Consider the following 15,981-nt stretch of genomic DNA (forward strand, 5'->3'; position numbering starts at 1 on the left):
GCAGAACTAGTGTCAAAAGGGGAAAAAAATGTACCGGCTGGTAGCTGTTGGCTAGGGTGATAAAGCTTAACTACTCCATTAACGATCTTAGGGGCAACATGACGCTTGCGACTTGTGAGTGCATGCATCACGTGAAAATCCATGATAAAATATTGATTTAAATTAACAAATACTGTACTACTATTACAGCGTAACACCATCTCAACTTAGACCAGCTGAATTCTGTGAACTTCACGTGAGCTATAACTGAACTGCTTAGTACATGCTAGTAGCAGGATTTTCGAAACCACATTGAGCCGTTACTGCCACGCGCCGGTAGCGCGGTTACCACATAAAAACCATAGAAAACATGACACATTCACATTTAAAATTTTAAATTCAAACTCCACAGTCTCTGCGGATTTTTAACAAAACCAAGCGGTTTCGGACGATTATTGTGCGACTTTGGTACAAAGCCGGATAGTTCAGGACAACTGAATATAAATAAAACAAATCTAAAAATATTCTAAAAAGATATTAAAAAAAAGAAAGTAGTATGGTATATTTGGTAAATGAGGACATATTAGTTGGTAAATAGAAAAATCCATGCTATCAAGCTCAGTGTGCAGGCTACTGATTTAATAAGCTGATGACTACCACAAGGTAAATTGAAAAATCCCTTACTGACATTAGTTTTAATGTCTTACCGATTGTTTTCTTGCTTTGCTGTATTTTCGCGCAGACTACTGCTTTGATAAGAATAATTACTGCATTTCTAAATACCCCAAACCATTTGTTCCATGCGTCTACTTGCCCATATAGAGGCTCAACCACTCCCCAGGTAAACTCCTTTTTTAATACGTGGCTAAAGGGAAGATAATTGAATACGTATGTATGAATTATAATAATATGGTTATATTGAATACTCCCTTTATCCTCAAATATGATTATATTTGTAGTTCAAAATTCAATTTAAACTACGAAGGTACATATATTTGGGATAGGCTCATGCCACGTTCGGCTGGAGGTAGGATGTGGGTTATCCGGTACGGAAAACGTAGTAATAGATTAATATATAATTAATTAATTATTAATTATTTAAAAATAAAATAGATTAGTATGATTTTTTAAAACAACTTTTCTATAGAAAATTTTCACAAAAATACACCATTTAGCAGTTCGGGAAACATACGCGTAGAAAACGAGGGGTTTAGATATCTAACTGGGGTGGGCGAACGCGGCCTCAGTAGCTATACTAAGTTATACTATGTGATTTACGGTTTAGATTTTTGTGGACTATCAGTTTTCACTGAATATCAGCGCCTGAATAATTGTATTTTTGATTTTTTTTTAATTTTAACTCTACTCTTTTCAGGTTTGAATCTGAAATAAAAAAAATTACGTTTACAAGAATGGTCGAGGTTTTTTCCAATATTTTTCATCCCTAGTTATAAGTGGCTAACATAAACAATTTTAATGGAACATAAAAGTTTTACTAGAACTTCACCCAAATCAATTCATGTCTATTAAAGAATCTCTAAAATTCCTTTGTTCCAATCGCGAAATGTCTGAATTTATGATCAACAATTGGTTTTTAATTTTTTAAAGTTTTCAAATAAGGGTCCTTCAAAGCACCTAATTAAGAAAACAAACAAATAGAAAAAACACAATATTATGATAGAAATACATGTGCAAAATAGATAATTACAAAATGAAGAAAAACCCATGAATTTTTCATTAAATAGATAAAAGAACACATGAATTGAACGAGATAAACTCATAAGAAATTTTGCAAGAAGTTAGGGCTCCTTTGAATCACAGGAATGAAAAAAACGGAGGAATAATGGAAAATATAGGATTCTGATATAAATGTAAGTGTAAAACAGAGAATTGCAAAATATAGAGAGAACTTAGGAATGATCGTTTGATTGAACCACAGAAAAAACACAGGAATTTGAGAAGAGATAAAGACTAAAATGATTTTTTCCATGAGTTTTTACCTCTTGTTAAATTTACTCTAAAACTTGTATGGAAAGAGACATTCCATAGGAATTTGATAGAATCTCATCTGATTCATTCCAATGATTCAAAGGGCTTTGTTTGAAAAATTCGTATAGGAATGAAGTCCTCTAAAATTACTATAAATTCACTTTGAATCAAAGGGCCTTAAAGTTTGTGCTAATTTTCCTGCAAAATCCATATGCACTCTGCCATTCCTTAGGAATTTCATGGGAGATTTGTACGGTTTGAAGGAATTCACCCCATATGAATATGAAAATTGAGGAATATATAGGAATCCATAGAATTTTTTTCTCAGAGCTTTGAGTGGATGATTATTTTTATATTTTCATTCTCCAACTTGCAGGAAAAAAATCATTTTATTTTTCTATACTTGTAGAAATTAATCCGTAGAATCTAAATCCTTCATTTTTTCTCCTAACCGAATATGCACCAATACCTTTTTACTTCAATGAGTCAAACAAAATATTTTCCATATGATTTAAATCCTACAAATTTCCTAAAAGATCATTTGATTCTTCTTACATGTAATATACACTTGTACGATACTATTAACAGCCATTATTACATGTCAAGTTTGAACATCACTACTACGGTGACAGACACTGGTACGAGTAATCTACACGGGAAAGGTAAAAGAAAAAAAAAAAGAGAAAAAGACACACGGAGTCCAAGAAGGGCAATGGCGATGCTCCTGACCTCCACCATAAATTACCCTCGACCTCTCCCTCTTGGTCGCCTCCTCTCGGCCTCTTCCTCTTTACTACTACTCTTCGCTCGCGCCCTCGCCTCGCCTGTGCTGCGCCAAAACGCATAAAAATTCCATCACAAGCATTCGCCTTGTTCCCTCCCTCCCTCACCTCTCCCGCGCGCTCGCCATGCCCGCGGCCGCTTCCTCTTGGCGTTTCTAGATGGGCTCCTCCTCCCTTCTCCTCTTCCCCTCCTCCACCACCTCCTCCTCCTCCGCCTCTTATTCCTCCTCCTCACATGCCATCACCTCCTCCTCCTCCTCCTTACTGCCTCCTCTCCCCTCCTCATCCGACCACCACCACCACCACCACCACCTCCTCTACCTCCACCACCTAGAGGACCAACACCACGCCGCCGCCATGGTCCGCAAGCGCCCCGCCTCCGACATGGACCTGCCGCCGCCGCGCCGCCACGTCACGGGTGATTTGTCAGATGTCACGGCGGCCGCCGCGGCCGGGGCGCCGCCGATGTCGTCTGCCAGCGCGCAGCTCCCCGCGCTGCCCACGCAGCTCCCGGCGTTCCACCAGACCGAGATGGACCTCGCCGCGCCGCCGCAGCACGCGCCGGAGGGAGGCGCGCCCAGCACGGCCTGGGTGGATGGCATCATCCGCGACATCATCGCCAGCAGCGGCGCCGCGGTCTCCATCGCGCAGCTCATCCACAACGTCCGTGAGATCATCCGACCCTGCAACCCCGATCTTGCTTCCATCCTCGAGCTCCGCCTCCGCTCACTCCTCGCCTCCGACCCCACGCCGCCGCCGCCTCCTCCTCCCCACCAGCCTGCTCTCCTCGCCGATGCCGCGCCGCCCCCCGCCCCCCCATCGGTCGCGGCGCTTCCTCCCCCTCCGCCGCCGCAAGACAAGCGCCGCCGCGAGCCTCAGTGTCAGGAGCAGGAACCCAATCCGCCGCAGTCGCCGAAGCCCCCCTCCGCGGAGGAAACCGCCGCGGCTGCCGCCGCCGCCGCAGCGGCGGCTGCTGCGGCCGCCAAGGAGAGGAAAGAGGAGCAGCGGCGGAAGCAGCGCGACGAGGAGGGCCTGCACCTGCTCACACTGCTGCTGCAGTGCGCGGAGTCGGTGAACGCGGACAACCTCGACGAGGCGCACCGCGCGCTGCTGGAGATTGCGGAGCTCGCGACGCCGTTCGGCACCTCCACGCAGCGCGTCGCCGCCTACTTCGCGGAGGCCATGTCGGCGCGCCTCGTGAGCTCGTGCCTGGGGCTGTACGCGCCGCTGCCCAACCCGTCGCCGGCCGCCGCGCGCCTCCACGGGCGCGTGGCGGCGGCGTTCCAGGTGTTCAACGGAATCAGCCCGTTCGTGAAGTTCTCACACTTCACGGCGAACCAGGCGATCCAGGAGGCATTCGAGCGGGAGGAGCTCGTCCACATCATCGACCTGGACATCATGCAGGGGCTCCAGTGGCCGGGGCTGTTTCACATCCTGGCGTCGCGCCCCGGCGGGCCGCCCAGGGTGAAGCTCACCGGGCTGGGCGCGTCCATGGAGGCGCTGGAGGCGACGGGGAAGCGGCTGTCGGACTTCGCCGACACGCTGGGGCTGCCCTTCGAGTTCTGCCCGGTGGCTGACAAGGCCGGGAATCTCGACCCGGAGAAGCTGGGCGTCACGCGGCGCGAGGCCGTCGCCGTTCACTGGCTGCGCCACTCCCTCTACGATGTCACCGGCTCCGACTCCAACACGCTCTGGCTCATCCAGAGGTACAGTACTGCTCCATGCTTTTTTCTCCTTTCTTCCCTTTGTCAACTCGGACCCCGGAATCATGGCTACTTTCCAGCCTACGCCTCATTGACATTGCGACGTACGCATCAAACACATCAATGGCAGTACTAACCCTAGTTCACAATAGGATTAAGAAGCAGTCCCTAAAAAAATTGCGTTTTTGAGCCCTAAAAGCATGTCATTATGACCAACTTTTTAGGCTTAAAAAGGTTGCACCTTTCTATTGCTTCTGCGGTATCAAGCTTTTCCATGGTCTTTGGTGATCCGAGAAATGGGAAAGATATCACCTCCATTTGGTTTGTGGATCACTATGAACGATCTAAAAAGTTCTTATCATCATGACCAACTTTTCATGCCAAAAGGTCTCAGCTTTCTAGTTCTAAGTGTCAAATACTGATTATTAAACTCAAATGACTGTCATCTTCTAAGGAGTAGTACTAACCAGTTCATACTAGATCACATAGTTATGCTGAACTTTTCTAGTGGACTGCAATATATGTGTCCCACTGTACTTGTCAAGCCATGAAGGCAACCGATTTAGGTGTCCTTCAGAACTTATTGTTATCATTTATAGTTCTAAATGTTGCTAGTTGAGTCATTCTTGTCGAACAGAATCATAATAAATTGATGTACTGACATTGACTCTGGACCACAAATCAGGTTGGCACCAAAGGTTGTAACAATGGTGGAGCAGGATCTGAGCCACTCAGGCTCCTTCCTGGCGCGTTTTGTGGAGGCCATCCACTACTATTCGGCATTGTTCGACTCACTGGATGCAAGTTACAGCGAAGACAGCCCAGAGCGGCATGTCGTGGAGCAACAACTCTTGTCGCGGGAGATCCGCAATGTGCTAGCGGTGGGCGGTCCGGCACGCACCGGAGATGTTAAGTTTGGGAGCTGGCGTGAGAAGCTTGCGCAGTCCGGCTTCCATGTGTCATCGCTTGCTGGAAGCGCCGCTGCTCAGGCTGCGCTGCTGCTTGGAATGTTCCCCTCCGATGGATACACGCTTATTGAGGAGAATGGTGCTCTGAAGCTTGGATGGAAGGATTTGTGCCTTCTTACGGCATCTGCTTGGCGCCCAATTCAGACTACTGGCCGTTAGGATTGAGGGAAATTTATAGAGCTAAATTACCACTTCATCTTACTTATTAGATGCAATTGCCTAGTTCTTTTGCTTCTTTAGCCGCTCAATTTGGTCTATTCTGAGAAAAGAAAAAAAAAATGAAAACACTCTGATCACTAATTGCCAGATCTCCACATAGTGCTAGTTACTAATGTTCAGCTTAGCTTAGTTTTTATTCAGATCATGATCCACTTAACTATTCTGGTCAATTTTGTTCATTGCGTCATGTTATTGCGTTTCTTAACCCTTACTGACATTAGAGATGCAAATTCTTATCATATGGCCGGTGATCACAAAATCTAATATCTGGTGGTTAGTGAGTTTAATTAGATTCTTGATTGTGTTGCCTTGCCAATGATCACCGAGTGGTATTGTTATTGTTCATCTAGTATGAGAAGTCTAATGTATATTTAAGTTAGTGCTCCAGATTTTCCCCAGAAAATGAGTGGAGGTTTCTTCTGAATACCTAATGATGGTAGCACAGGTGTTGTATACTTCCAAATCATGATGTTGGTGGCTTAAATTTTGCTGATTTCTTTCCTGTTTTTATTTGAAATCACTGATCTTTTCACTGCTGATTTGGTATATCACTGTTCTTACACTTCTCTGTTAGTGGCTATTATCTTATGGAATTCACTTATTCCTGTATTCATTGGATATACATGGTTTACTCTAACATCCTTTTCACCTTTCCGGCCATGGTAGTGATTAGCTTGTTAAAGTCTTTGCTTACTGGACACTTCCGGCAATTATAACCTTTTGAATAATCAGCTTGGTTCCACGTTTCTTTATCAGCCAATGTCACCTTCCACGATTCAGATTCTGGGGATTTTGTTACTTGACCATCCCCATCAAGAAATCCCACTCCACTAGTTTTGTAATTTTTTTTTTGGGTTCCTGGCTAACCTAAGCCAAACGGGCTTCTTGGGCATTGTTTACCAGGACGTCATTGTCTCGCATACTCTTGGGCATTATAGTATATCAGCATGAATGTTTTGGTTGAGATTTTATTTGCCTTTAGTTGGTAACATTCTGAAGTAGTTTAACACCCCCCCCCCCCCCCCCCCCCCCCCCCCCCCCCGTATGCTGGCTTTGTCTATCATTTGCTGCATCTTATTGGCCTACCAACTTTATGCAAAATACTAAGTGTCTGAATGATTGCTATTTATTTTCTGGCAGATGACTGCACATTGTTTGCTTTGCTAAGAGTGTCAGTTTTTGGCATACCCCTTCCAACTAACTATATATTGCCATGCCACTGTTGGAAGTAGTAACTGCCTTAGGTTCCTAGTCACATTCCAAACTGGGTTATATGCCAATGTGGAAATCTTGAAGCAAATCATCACTTTGAATCAAGATTTGGAACTTTGACCCACCTGATGCAATTACCCGCTAATGAAGCAATTGCTTCATGCTTACACCTTATTATGGAGAGGTTGGGATTGGGGGGCAGAGTGGGGAGAGAAGGCAAGCTATAAATTTGTTTCCCAGTGATGCCTTTAGACCTTTGCCTGCCTTGCCATGATGGGGTGATGCATGGGTTCTTTCTTCTACTGCTACTACAAAAGCTTCTCTCTCATGTTGTATCACTCTTTCTCCTCCAAGAAAGGGTCCAAGCAAGGGCCCAATCTTTTCTTGTCCCCAGGGCCCAGCATTGCGCCCAAGGAGTAGTCCTTTTCTAGCAGCAGAGGAGGCCGTGCCCTGTTGTCTCTTGTTCTCTTGTGGTAGTGTGGGGGAGCTACTGGCACAGGTCAGCTTGGAAAGACACTGACTTCTCTTGCTCTCTGCATTGCATTGCATGGCAGCCTTGGAGTTGCAGAAAAGGGTTGCCACTCCAGTGGAATGGTTTTGGGAATGATGATGATAGTTGAGAGTGGTTGTTGAACGTCTTCAGTCCATCCCAGGAAAGGCCTCTCTCTCTCTCTCTCTCTCTCTCTGGTGTTCTTCATCACCTGATGTGATGGTTAACATCCTCTACTCCTTGTGCTTTTATAGTTGTAAAGGGTAATTTGCAAGGACTGTCGCCAGAATGGGCTACAGTGATTATTGGTTGAGCATTTCATCAGAAACTAGTATAGTACCTGAATCCTGATGATATGGTTTACTTAGCATTAAATTGATGGTGATTGCATGATCAGTGGGCCAGGGAACATGCAAGCAGTGCAATGGTCCTGAATATTCCTCAATCATGGAGCAACAAACCAAATCAAATTGCACACTGTGTGTGAATTGTGATGTGTGTGTGAGAGAGAGAGCAAGCTAGCAGCCAAGCAAACATACCTACAGCATGTTGCTCCTGGCTTATTAGACTGTGGACCTGGGTGTGTTGGGAGGACTGCATTGCCTTGATGAAGTGTCTGTCATAGCCATAGGAGCATGATATGATCATATCAGATGGGGAAAATTGTGGATTGGAACTGTGGGCTTTCTTCTTTCTGTTGTCTGATTGTTTGCTTCTTGGTAGCATTATTAATGGCCGAAAGGATGAGAGCAGAATTCAGAAGAGTGGGTGAATATGCATTCATTTTGGTTTGTAACTGGGTTGAGTACTAACCAGAGGCTACAGGTGATAGTAAATTGGCCCTGGTAAATTGCAGAATATGAGTTACTGTATGCAGTGTCTGCTGGTGTAGCAGAAGCAGAAACAGTGCAGTGCACGCCTCTCCCGTGCCAATGGCACGCTTACATTTCTGTTCTGTCTTGGGTTCAGTTGATGAGTTATCAACAAGCAGAAGCCTGAAAGACAAAAACGGGGGAAGAAAAAGAAAGCCCCCAACTTTTCGCTAAGTGCACCTCCGAGAGAGAATACTAAAACCTAACTCCCAAAATAGTGTATTGGGGATCTCTAAAACTGAGTTAAGCTGTATTGTATTGGGATTTTGGGAATGTATATATTTTCCCCAAATCTGAAATATGACAAATATACGTAAATATTGATAATAGATTTAGGGACCTGTCATAATTATGTTTTTTTCTCTAATACTCAAAATTCAGGTTTAGGGATTTTAGACACCTCTCAAAGATTCTCTTATGCTTATTCTTATACCCCAAAATTTGAATTTTAAAATTAAAATTTAAAATTAATTTTTTGAGATTTTTTCATCGTAGTTTTTTAATTATTTGATTCTAGAATAAAAGGTTCTACGCATAATTTTTTAATGGTTAATAAGCTATTTTGCTTACGCAATTGTGCTTAGTTTCAACAAAACAGCGACGCCAAAAAGAAACAAGAACAAACACACTTACTACAGTTGACGCCTGAGCTGATGCTGCCTTCCTGTGAGTATGGCACAAGAAGAAGATGACACACCGGATGGCCATGGCCACCGTATCCAATAGAAGAATGACCACCAGTCCACCACCATGGATCCATCGGCAGCGGCGGTGACGGTGCTTCAAAAGAAGGGTTTTGTTGATCGGCTTGGTAGAGGAGGCGGTGGAGGGAGAATTACTCTCTCTAACTGCTGCTTTACGAGGACGCAATCCACAACATTTTGCACAAATCCCGTTGTTTGGGTTCTTTCAATCTGAATGTTGCATAAAATAGCCACTTTAGTGTCGCTTTAAATGATATCGGTCCTTTATTATTCTTTTAGAAAATCTCTCAATTTTAGGTTCTAACTTGTTAGCTATCCCAGTACCATTAATATTTATAGCGATCAAAAGAGATTTTGCCAAAAAAAAAAATCCCACCTTAGTTTCATCTCCAATACTAGACCTTAGATTGTGATCAGAAGATGCAACAGGGTCTCGTGAAATTATGTTAACCTCACTAAAATTAAATAAATTAAGAAAATAAATAAATTTTGTACGGTTTGGTGTGGTAACCTGTCCCGGCGGTGGATACCTTCTTGTTTGTGTCATAGCCTTCTTGTTTGTGTTGTCTGTGTGTGACTTGGTAGCAACATTTAATAACATTCAGAAATGATGAGTAGAATTCAGAGGAGTTGGGTGAAGAAGATACAGTATTGGTTTTTGGTAGGAGTAATTGCTTGCGAGCGTAGCAGTTGGCGATAAATTGGTCTGTCTCGCTCGTCGGAGACCAGTACGGTATACAAGTTACTGTAAGCTGCTGCAGCCTCTCCATCTTTGCCTGTCTCTTGTGTTGCATCCACTGTTTTACCAGTGTCATATCCATCCTACTATTTCGCGGTAATTTGCTGTCTTCAAAAAGCAAAAATTACTAGTCCATTTCACTATGGTGAATGCATTCTGTGGAGTTCGCAATCACACATTTCTATTCACAATTCTGAATTCACAGTCTATCAAAAGTGAAGCATCCATAAACCTATCGATCAATGGTAGCCATTAGAATGCTGAGTACGTGAGATCACGATAAAAACGAAAAACAAAGTGAAAAGGAAAACAAGACGCATGGAGCAAAGTCCTCAATGATAATTGGGCTGGGTCGTTTCTCCATTTCTAGGCCCACCCTAGCCTTTGTGGGCTCAATTGCCAAGGAAGTCTAACCACTTCTGTTGGGCTGGAAGAGGTCAAAATGATAGGCCATATGTTCCAGTCAAGTTTGATAAGAGTAATGCAAGTATTTATGAATTGATTAGCACAAATCAAGATTAACGATAAAAGACTATGATTAATACATGAGGAATGAATGAGGGTGGAAGGATGGATGAGGGTAAAATAGAAAAAATTCTTGAATAAGAAGTGATGGATAGGACAAGTTGTATCGTAAATCCCTGACTTAAATCTCTGAAATGTTTATATTTTGGAACATGACTTAAATCCTTGAAATGATTATATTTTGAAATAAAATGAGTAATGTAAAGTCTGTAAATACAAAAACAAACCAAGTTTAACAAAATCTCTGTGTGGAAAGTTTGAGATTTTTAGAAACAACCGATGAGAATATGCCTTTTAACTTTTGGCCTGTAGTCAATTTTTTGGATTATAATTATAAATTCTCACGATCTAAGTAAAAAAAAAAAATCTAAACTATTGATGGAGCTGAAAATTCCAAGAGAACCTACAGTGCAGTTGTTAGAAGTTTTCTCAAACAGAATGGTGAAGAAAAAAAAAAGAACTGACTAATCAAAGGACATGAGGATGCAAAAGGATGACCAACTTGGTTGGTGGCACAAGCCGCAGGGTTAAAACCAAGGAAATAAAAGTCTTGTTCACCCCATAACGCAATTAACTGCACATCCCTTTCTTGATTCTTGTCCTTGATTCCAAGTCATCAGATTAGAAAGTAAAGAACAGATCACATGTTGATGAATAGTACGAGATACTGACAAAAGGAGAGAGAAAAAAAAAGAAAAAGTTCCAAAATATAGTATTATTTTAACATGTAGAAAAAAGAAAAAGAAAAAATAAAAGAAAAGAAAAGGAAAGGGGAGGGGTCTCCATGGAGTTCACTTCCTGCCCATTACCTCCGCACGGCCGGCAACCACTACCATGTGGCGCGCGGCCGCCTCCCACCTCCTCCGCCGCGCGCATCCCTCGTCTCCGGCAGCCGCCACCGGAGCGGCCTGCGCGCTCCGCCACGTGCGCCTCTTCTCACCGCCTTCGCATCATCGTTCGCGGCCAGCGGAGGCGGAGCCGGAGGTGACGGCGGCGGAGGCGCGGAGGCTTGTGCGGCTGGTGGGCGTGGAGGCGCTCAAGCGGCGGCTGAGGGACGGGCGGGACGAGGTGGTCGGCTACGGGGAGCTCCTCGACACCTGCGTCGACGCTGGCGCCGCGCGCACGCGCCGCGACGCGGAGGCGCTCGTCCGGGCCATGGACGACGCCGGCGTCGTGCTGCTGTTCCGGGACAAGGCCTATCTCCACCCCGAGAAGGTGACATTTCTCCCAAATTTCGTCCCGTCTTTCTCATACTTGCATCATTGCATCGTTGAATTCTTTATTTGCACTTTCCTTTAGAATCTCTAGACGTGGTGCTTCATGATGATTTGGTTCAGATTCGAATGGATCCATTTTGCCCAAATGACAACTGATGTACTAATTGGTTTTAGGCCATTTAGACATTCAGATGCCTCTGTGCCCATTTTTTTGCTGACATGCAATGTCAACAGTGTTCCTCAAATGGAGGATCAAATTGGATATGCACAATATATTTAGAGGTACTTAACTCCTATAATAACTACTGTTGTACGGTAATTGTTTCAGGACACTTAGAGATTTAGATGGTTTTATATTAGACCCCATTTTTTTTTGGACCAGCAACATCTCTATATTGTTTCTGAAATGGAGGTCCAGGTTTGATATGTGCAATTTGTTTCAAGTAAATCAAATTGTATAACTATGCAATAATTGCAAATGCAATCTTGTTCAAAATTGATTTCTTTTCGTACAACCCATGAGGCCATGAAGTATTTTTTTTTTACCAGGAGGCCATGAAGTATTGGATTGAGATGTACTCGACATGAATTTATAGAATTTATCAGAAACAGTGGAAATGAGATATGTTTATGACTATTCGCAATATGGTAAAACCAAATATGTTTACTTTTTCCAGTCTCCAATGAAACGTTCTTCACCTACCCTAGTCATAACAAAGACCATACAACACTCTAACCAGGAAAAGCAAATATTAAAAATGGCTTTGTAGTTGTCTTTTGTGCCATTTATAACTTCTCAACATCCAACCTTGGCAAAGCTTGCAACTTTATTCCATGAGTTATGGACACTACACCCACCAAAGTTTAAAGCATATCTTAATGCACATGATGTCATAACTTTGTGATGATTTCTCCCTGTTTCTTTTTCTTTTTGTTCATTTCTAGGAGGGGAACAGGGGGAGTTTTTTGCTTTTCACCCTAGAGAAACGATAATCATGCCTAATTGCTTGATCAATATTCGGAACAGAATGACATTTATGCTATTAAACTGAAGCATGTTTTATTGTTGACAATTTTTAGGTGGTTGACCTGGTTCGAAGAGCTGTGCCGCTTGCACTCTCACCAGGGAATGATTCAAGAAAGGAAGAGCTGAAGCAGCTCCAAGAGAAGAAGGAAGAGATCGACAAGGTGGCGCACAAGCAGGTCCGGCGCATCCTGTGGTCTGGACTAGGTTTCTTCATGTGCCAAGTTGGGCTCTTCTTCCGTCTTACTTTCTGGGAATTCTCATGGGATGTGATGGAGCCAATTGCCTTCTTCACAACAGCATCTGGCCTTCTCGTTGGTTATGCATATTTCCTCATTACTTCAAGGGATCCGACGTATCAAGACTTCACGGAGAGGCTGTTTTTGTCAAGACACAGAAAGCTTTGTGCCAGACATAGGTTTGATATGGAAAAGTACCTCGAGTTGCAGAAGCACTGCAAGTGTCCTCTAGAAGGTCATTATTCTCATGATCCTAAGTTTCATGGCTTGTAACACCAGGATTGGAATTTTGCTTCTGTTGTTGCTTGATGGTTGATGCTGACAGTGTATTCCCTAATAGTAAATTGCTACCTTACTATATCTTTTTCTGCAGAAAAATACATACAACCAATTTTTAAAGGAACATTTCTAGAAAGTAGCAACGACCTAACAAAAGATTGTATACTTACTGTGGATGAGTGGAAATGATTGATCTTTGCAGAAATCACCGATCGCTTACAGGCTAGGCTACCTTGCAGATATTGCTACCTTTCAGATTTATCTCTATGTGTGTGTTTAAGAAAAAAAAAATCCAATTTACACCCTCGAACTCTTGTACTTGTCTAAATACACCGGTGACTAAAAAACGAGTATAATACATCCTACAATTATGAATACTGGCCTTAACCCCCCTCCCTCAACTATTTTCACCATGTTTTTTTGGGCATGTTAGATGCCATGGAAGCCCTCTCCACGCCAGTATATGGCCCAAGCCCATATTGGCTCTATCTGTTTACATGATTTGGTGAAACTTTTATCATTATTAACTCATTGTCTCTAATCATCTCTATAGGATAGTCATCTGAATCACCTTTACCACTAGATTCTTCCAACTCATCAACGAAGTCACTAGCAACCTCATCCTTGTTTGCTTCAACATCTATCTCAATATCAACCAACTCAACATAATGTCTGCCACAACTTTTGTTGTGGTATTATCTGACATCAGATGATAATACTAATCATCATGTAAAACCCTAAGTCCATTGGCCATTGATCTTCTAGGAAAGCACTAGTGAAACAACATCTCTTCTGCAACATCACAATGACCCTTTGCCTGACCATGAATCTCATGGAGGGAAACCTTCCTCCGGTCAATGAAAGACAAATGCTCACATCTATGCATTAACATTACCTGTGTTCATCCCATCAAAAAGAAATTTACCATTGAAATGAAATATGACCACAAGCTTATTAGTGCATCCATCTATCAAACCCCACAACCAAAATCAGTGGATCTATCAAAGATTGAATGGAATAACCCATAAACCTAAAAACACAAATTTCCCCAATGTCACATACATTCTAATCCCACAACCCAACAAAAAGGCCTCCTATCAACTGCATCGATCTCGGGCACCACCTGCGCCACCACCTTGGTAGCTCAGCCTCACTGATCCCATAGCTCCACTGTGTTGTTGCCCTAGCAGCACTGACGTGCACCCTCGCAGCTCCACGCTGCCGCCGCCAATGCCCATGTGAAGGCAAAACTGATTGAGACTGCGTATGCTTGGCCCATATAATCATATGCACTAACTTGGCGAGGGTTGTCGTTGCAAGCTCGGGTGACAACGCATCCGATGTGTCCAAAAACCATGGTAAAAACAACATGGGGGAGAGGTTAAGTCTCCTGTATTGATAGTTGGAGGGTGTATTATATCTGGTTTTATAGTTCGGGGGGTGTATTTTCGACGAGCATAAGAGTTTGAGGGTGTAAAATGGACTTTCCCCCTTTTTAACACAAGTTGTGTTTTTACACCAAACCAAATGCCATACTTCCCTACTTATATTGACATGAAAAAACAAGACACAACTTGTGACGACTTTGCTCAAAGCAACAACAATACAATTTACCCCTACTGAGATACAACTACCCAAGTTCTTAAATTCTTTAAGAATATATGCATTTCTTTTCACGCCAAAGAGAAAAAAACAAGCATATTTTTTCTAGATATAACTAGATGTCAATGGACCTTAAAAATAGCTAGGATGGCTAAATAATTAAGATGGGTAAAAATGAAAACCAACGATGTGAACCTTCTTAGACCTAAACGTGCAGTTGAAAAGGTAAAGGAATAAACATACACCCTAGTAAACCTGCAACTTAAGGGTGAAATGCTCACATGTTTTTTTTTAAAAAAAAAACCAGAAATTCTCACATGCTTTATATCTCTACTAAACCCAACATTCTCTTGCATCTCTCGTATAAGTAAGGTCATGTGCGAGAAAACAACACATCTATAGTAAAATAATAAATGCAAACATGACCCACTGTGATGGTAAATGACATACACAATGTGTTGGGGTCTTTACTTAGAGTGCCATGATATTTAAATGTGCAAGACATTTAATTTTATTTAGATTGATATTGCCCTAAGTTTCAACTGGTCACACATGATGATGTATGACTTTTAAACTATTACATTTTAGTACCAGACACCACCAACAGTGGGAATGTTGCATGGAGTACTATAGTAGCTTGGGTAGATACCACAGATAGATGGCAACTTCCAGGTGAGAAGAGCTTGGGCTTGAGCTTCATCAAAGTACACACCACCAAACTGTTGTAGTTGTAGCTGTTGCATTATCGCCTGAACACTGCTAATGGTCTGACAATGAGACTGTTGCGCCATCAGCTTGAGCTGTTGGCAGCACTGTTGTTGCATGGCTTGGCAATTTCTCAACGAAGAAACAACTGATTGCAAGAAGGGAGTCGCCACTATGCTACATTGTTGCCTTACAAATTCATTGCATGGGTTAAGCATTTGTTGCTGTAGAAGGAGTTGTTGTTGTAACAAATATTGCCCATAACCTTCATTATAAGCATAAAATTGCGCAGATGCGCTGGTTGCAGCCAGAGCAAGGAGAGCAACAACAAAAGTGATCTTCATTGTTGCAGTATGCTAGTCCTGTTGTTTTTCTCTATTATTTGAGTTGTGTGAATGATGAGTAGGATATTCATTTTGCCTGTCTATTTATAGATGTGATAGCATGTTCCATTCAATTGCTTTGGAGTGTTAGTTTTGATGAGACGTTTTGTTAGGATAGAATGAGTCACAGCATTTGGAAGTTTTGTTAGGTTGGCATACAGATGTCATTGGATACCATCATCAAAGTAACTTTTGTGATCATCTCATATTCATCATAGATAGCAATCAAGATAATGCTATGACTCATCACTCGCTTTACAAGCAAGATAATGATATGGATCACATCCTTTTTTACCAAAAGTTTAATGTTTTGTAAGTTATTGTTTAGACATTCCAACACCTAAAAGAAT

General features: G+C 42.6%; 3 protein-coding genes across 3 annotated transcripts; 2 read left to right on the plus strand and 1 right to left on the minus strand.

Moving 5' to 3' along the window:
* Positions 1-2,739: 2,739 nt before the first annotated feature.
* Positions 2,740-5,780, plus strand: LOC107305344 (protein SCARECROW 1-like). Its single transcript, XM_015842706.2, has 2 exons — positions 2,740-4,456; positions 5,139-5,780. The coding sequence occupies exons 1-2, from the start codon at positions 2,910-2,912 to the stop codon at positions 5,578-5,580; spliced, it is 1,989 nt and encodes a 662-aa protein (XP_015698192.2). The 5' UTR covers positions 2,740-2,909; the 3' UTR covers positions 5,581-5,780.
* A 5,170-nt stretch (positions 5,781-10,950) lies between these two features.
* LOC102706900 (calcium uniporter protein 6, mitochondrial-like) lies at positions 10,951-13,148 on the plus strand. The gene is made up of 2 exons (XM_006664229.3): positions 10,951-11,397; positions 12,480-13,148. The coding sequence occupies exons 1-2, from the start codon at positions 11,017-11,019 to the stop codon at positions 12,933-12,935; spliced, it is 837 nt and encodes a 278-aa protein (XP_006664292.2). The 5' UTR covers positions 10,951-11,016; the 3' UTR covers positions 12,936-13,148.
* Positions 13,149-15,127: 1,979 nt separating this feature from the next.
* Positions 15,128-15,592, minus strand: LOC102710645 (prolamin PPROL 17D-like). Its single transcript, XM_006663701.1, has one exon. It carries the CDS (start codon positions 15,590-15,592, stop codon positions 15,128-15,130), a length of 465 nt encoding a protein of 154 aa, XP_006663764.1.
* Positions 15,593-15,981: the final 389 nt, after the last annotated feature.

The sequence above is a fragment of the Oryza brachyantha genome, chromosome 12 (genome assembly GCF_000231095.2).
Source record: "Oryza brachyantha chromosome 12, ObraRS2, whole genome shotgun sequence".
Taxonomy (NCBI): Eukaryota; Viridiplantae; Streptophyta; class Magnoliopsida; order Poales; family Poaceae; genus Oryza; species Oryza brachyantha.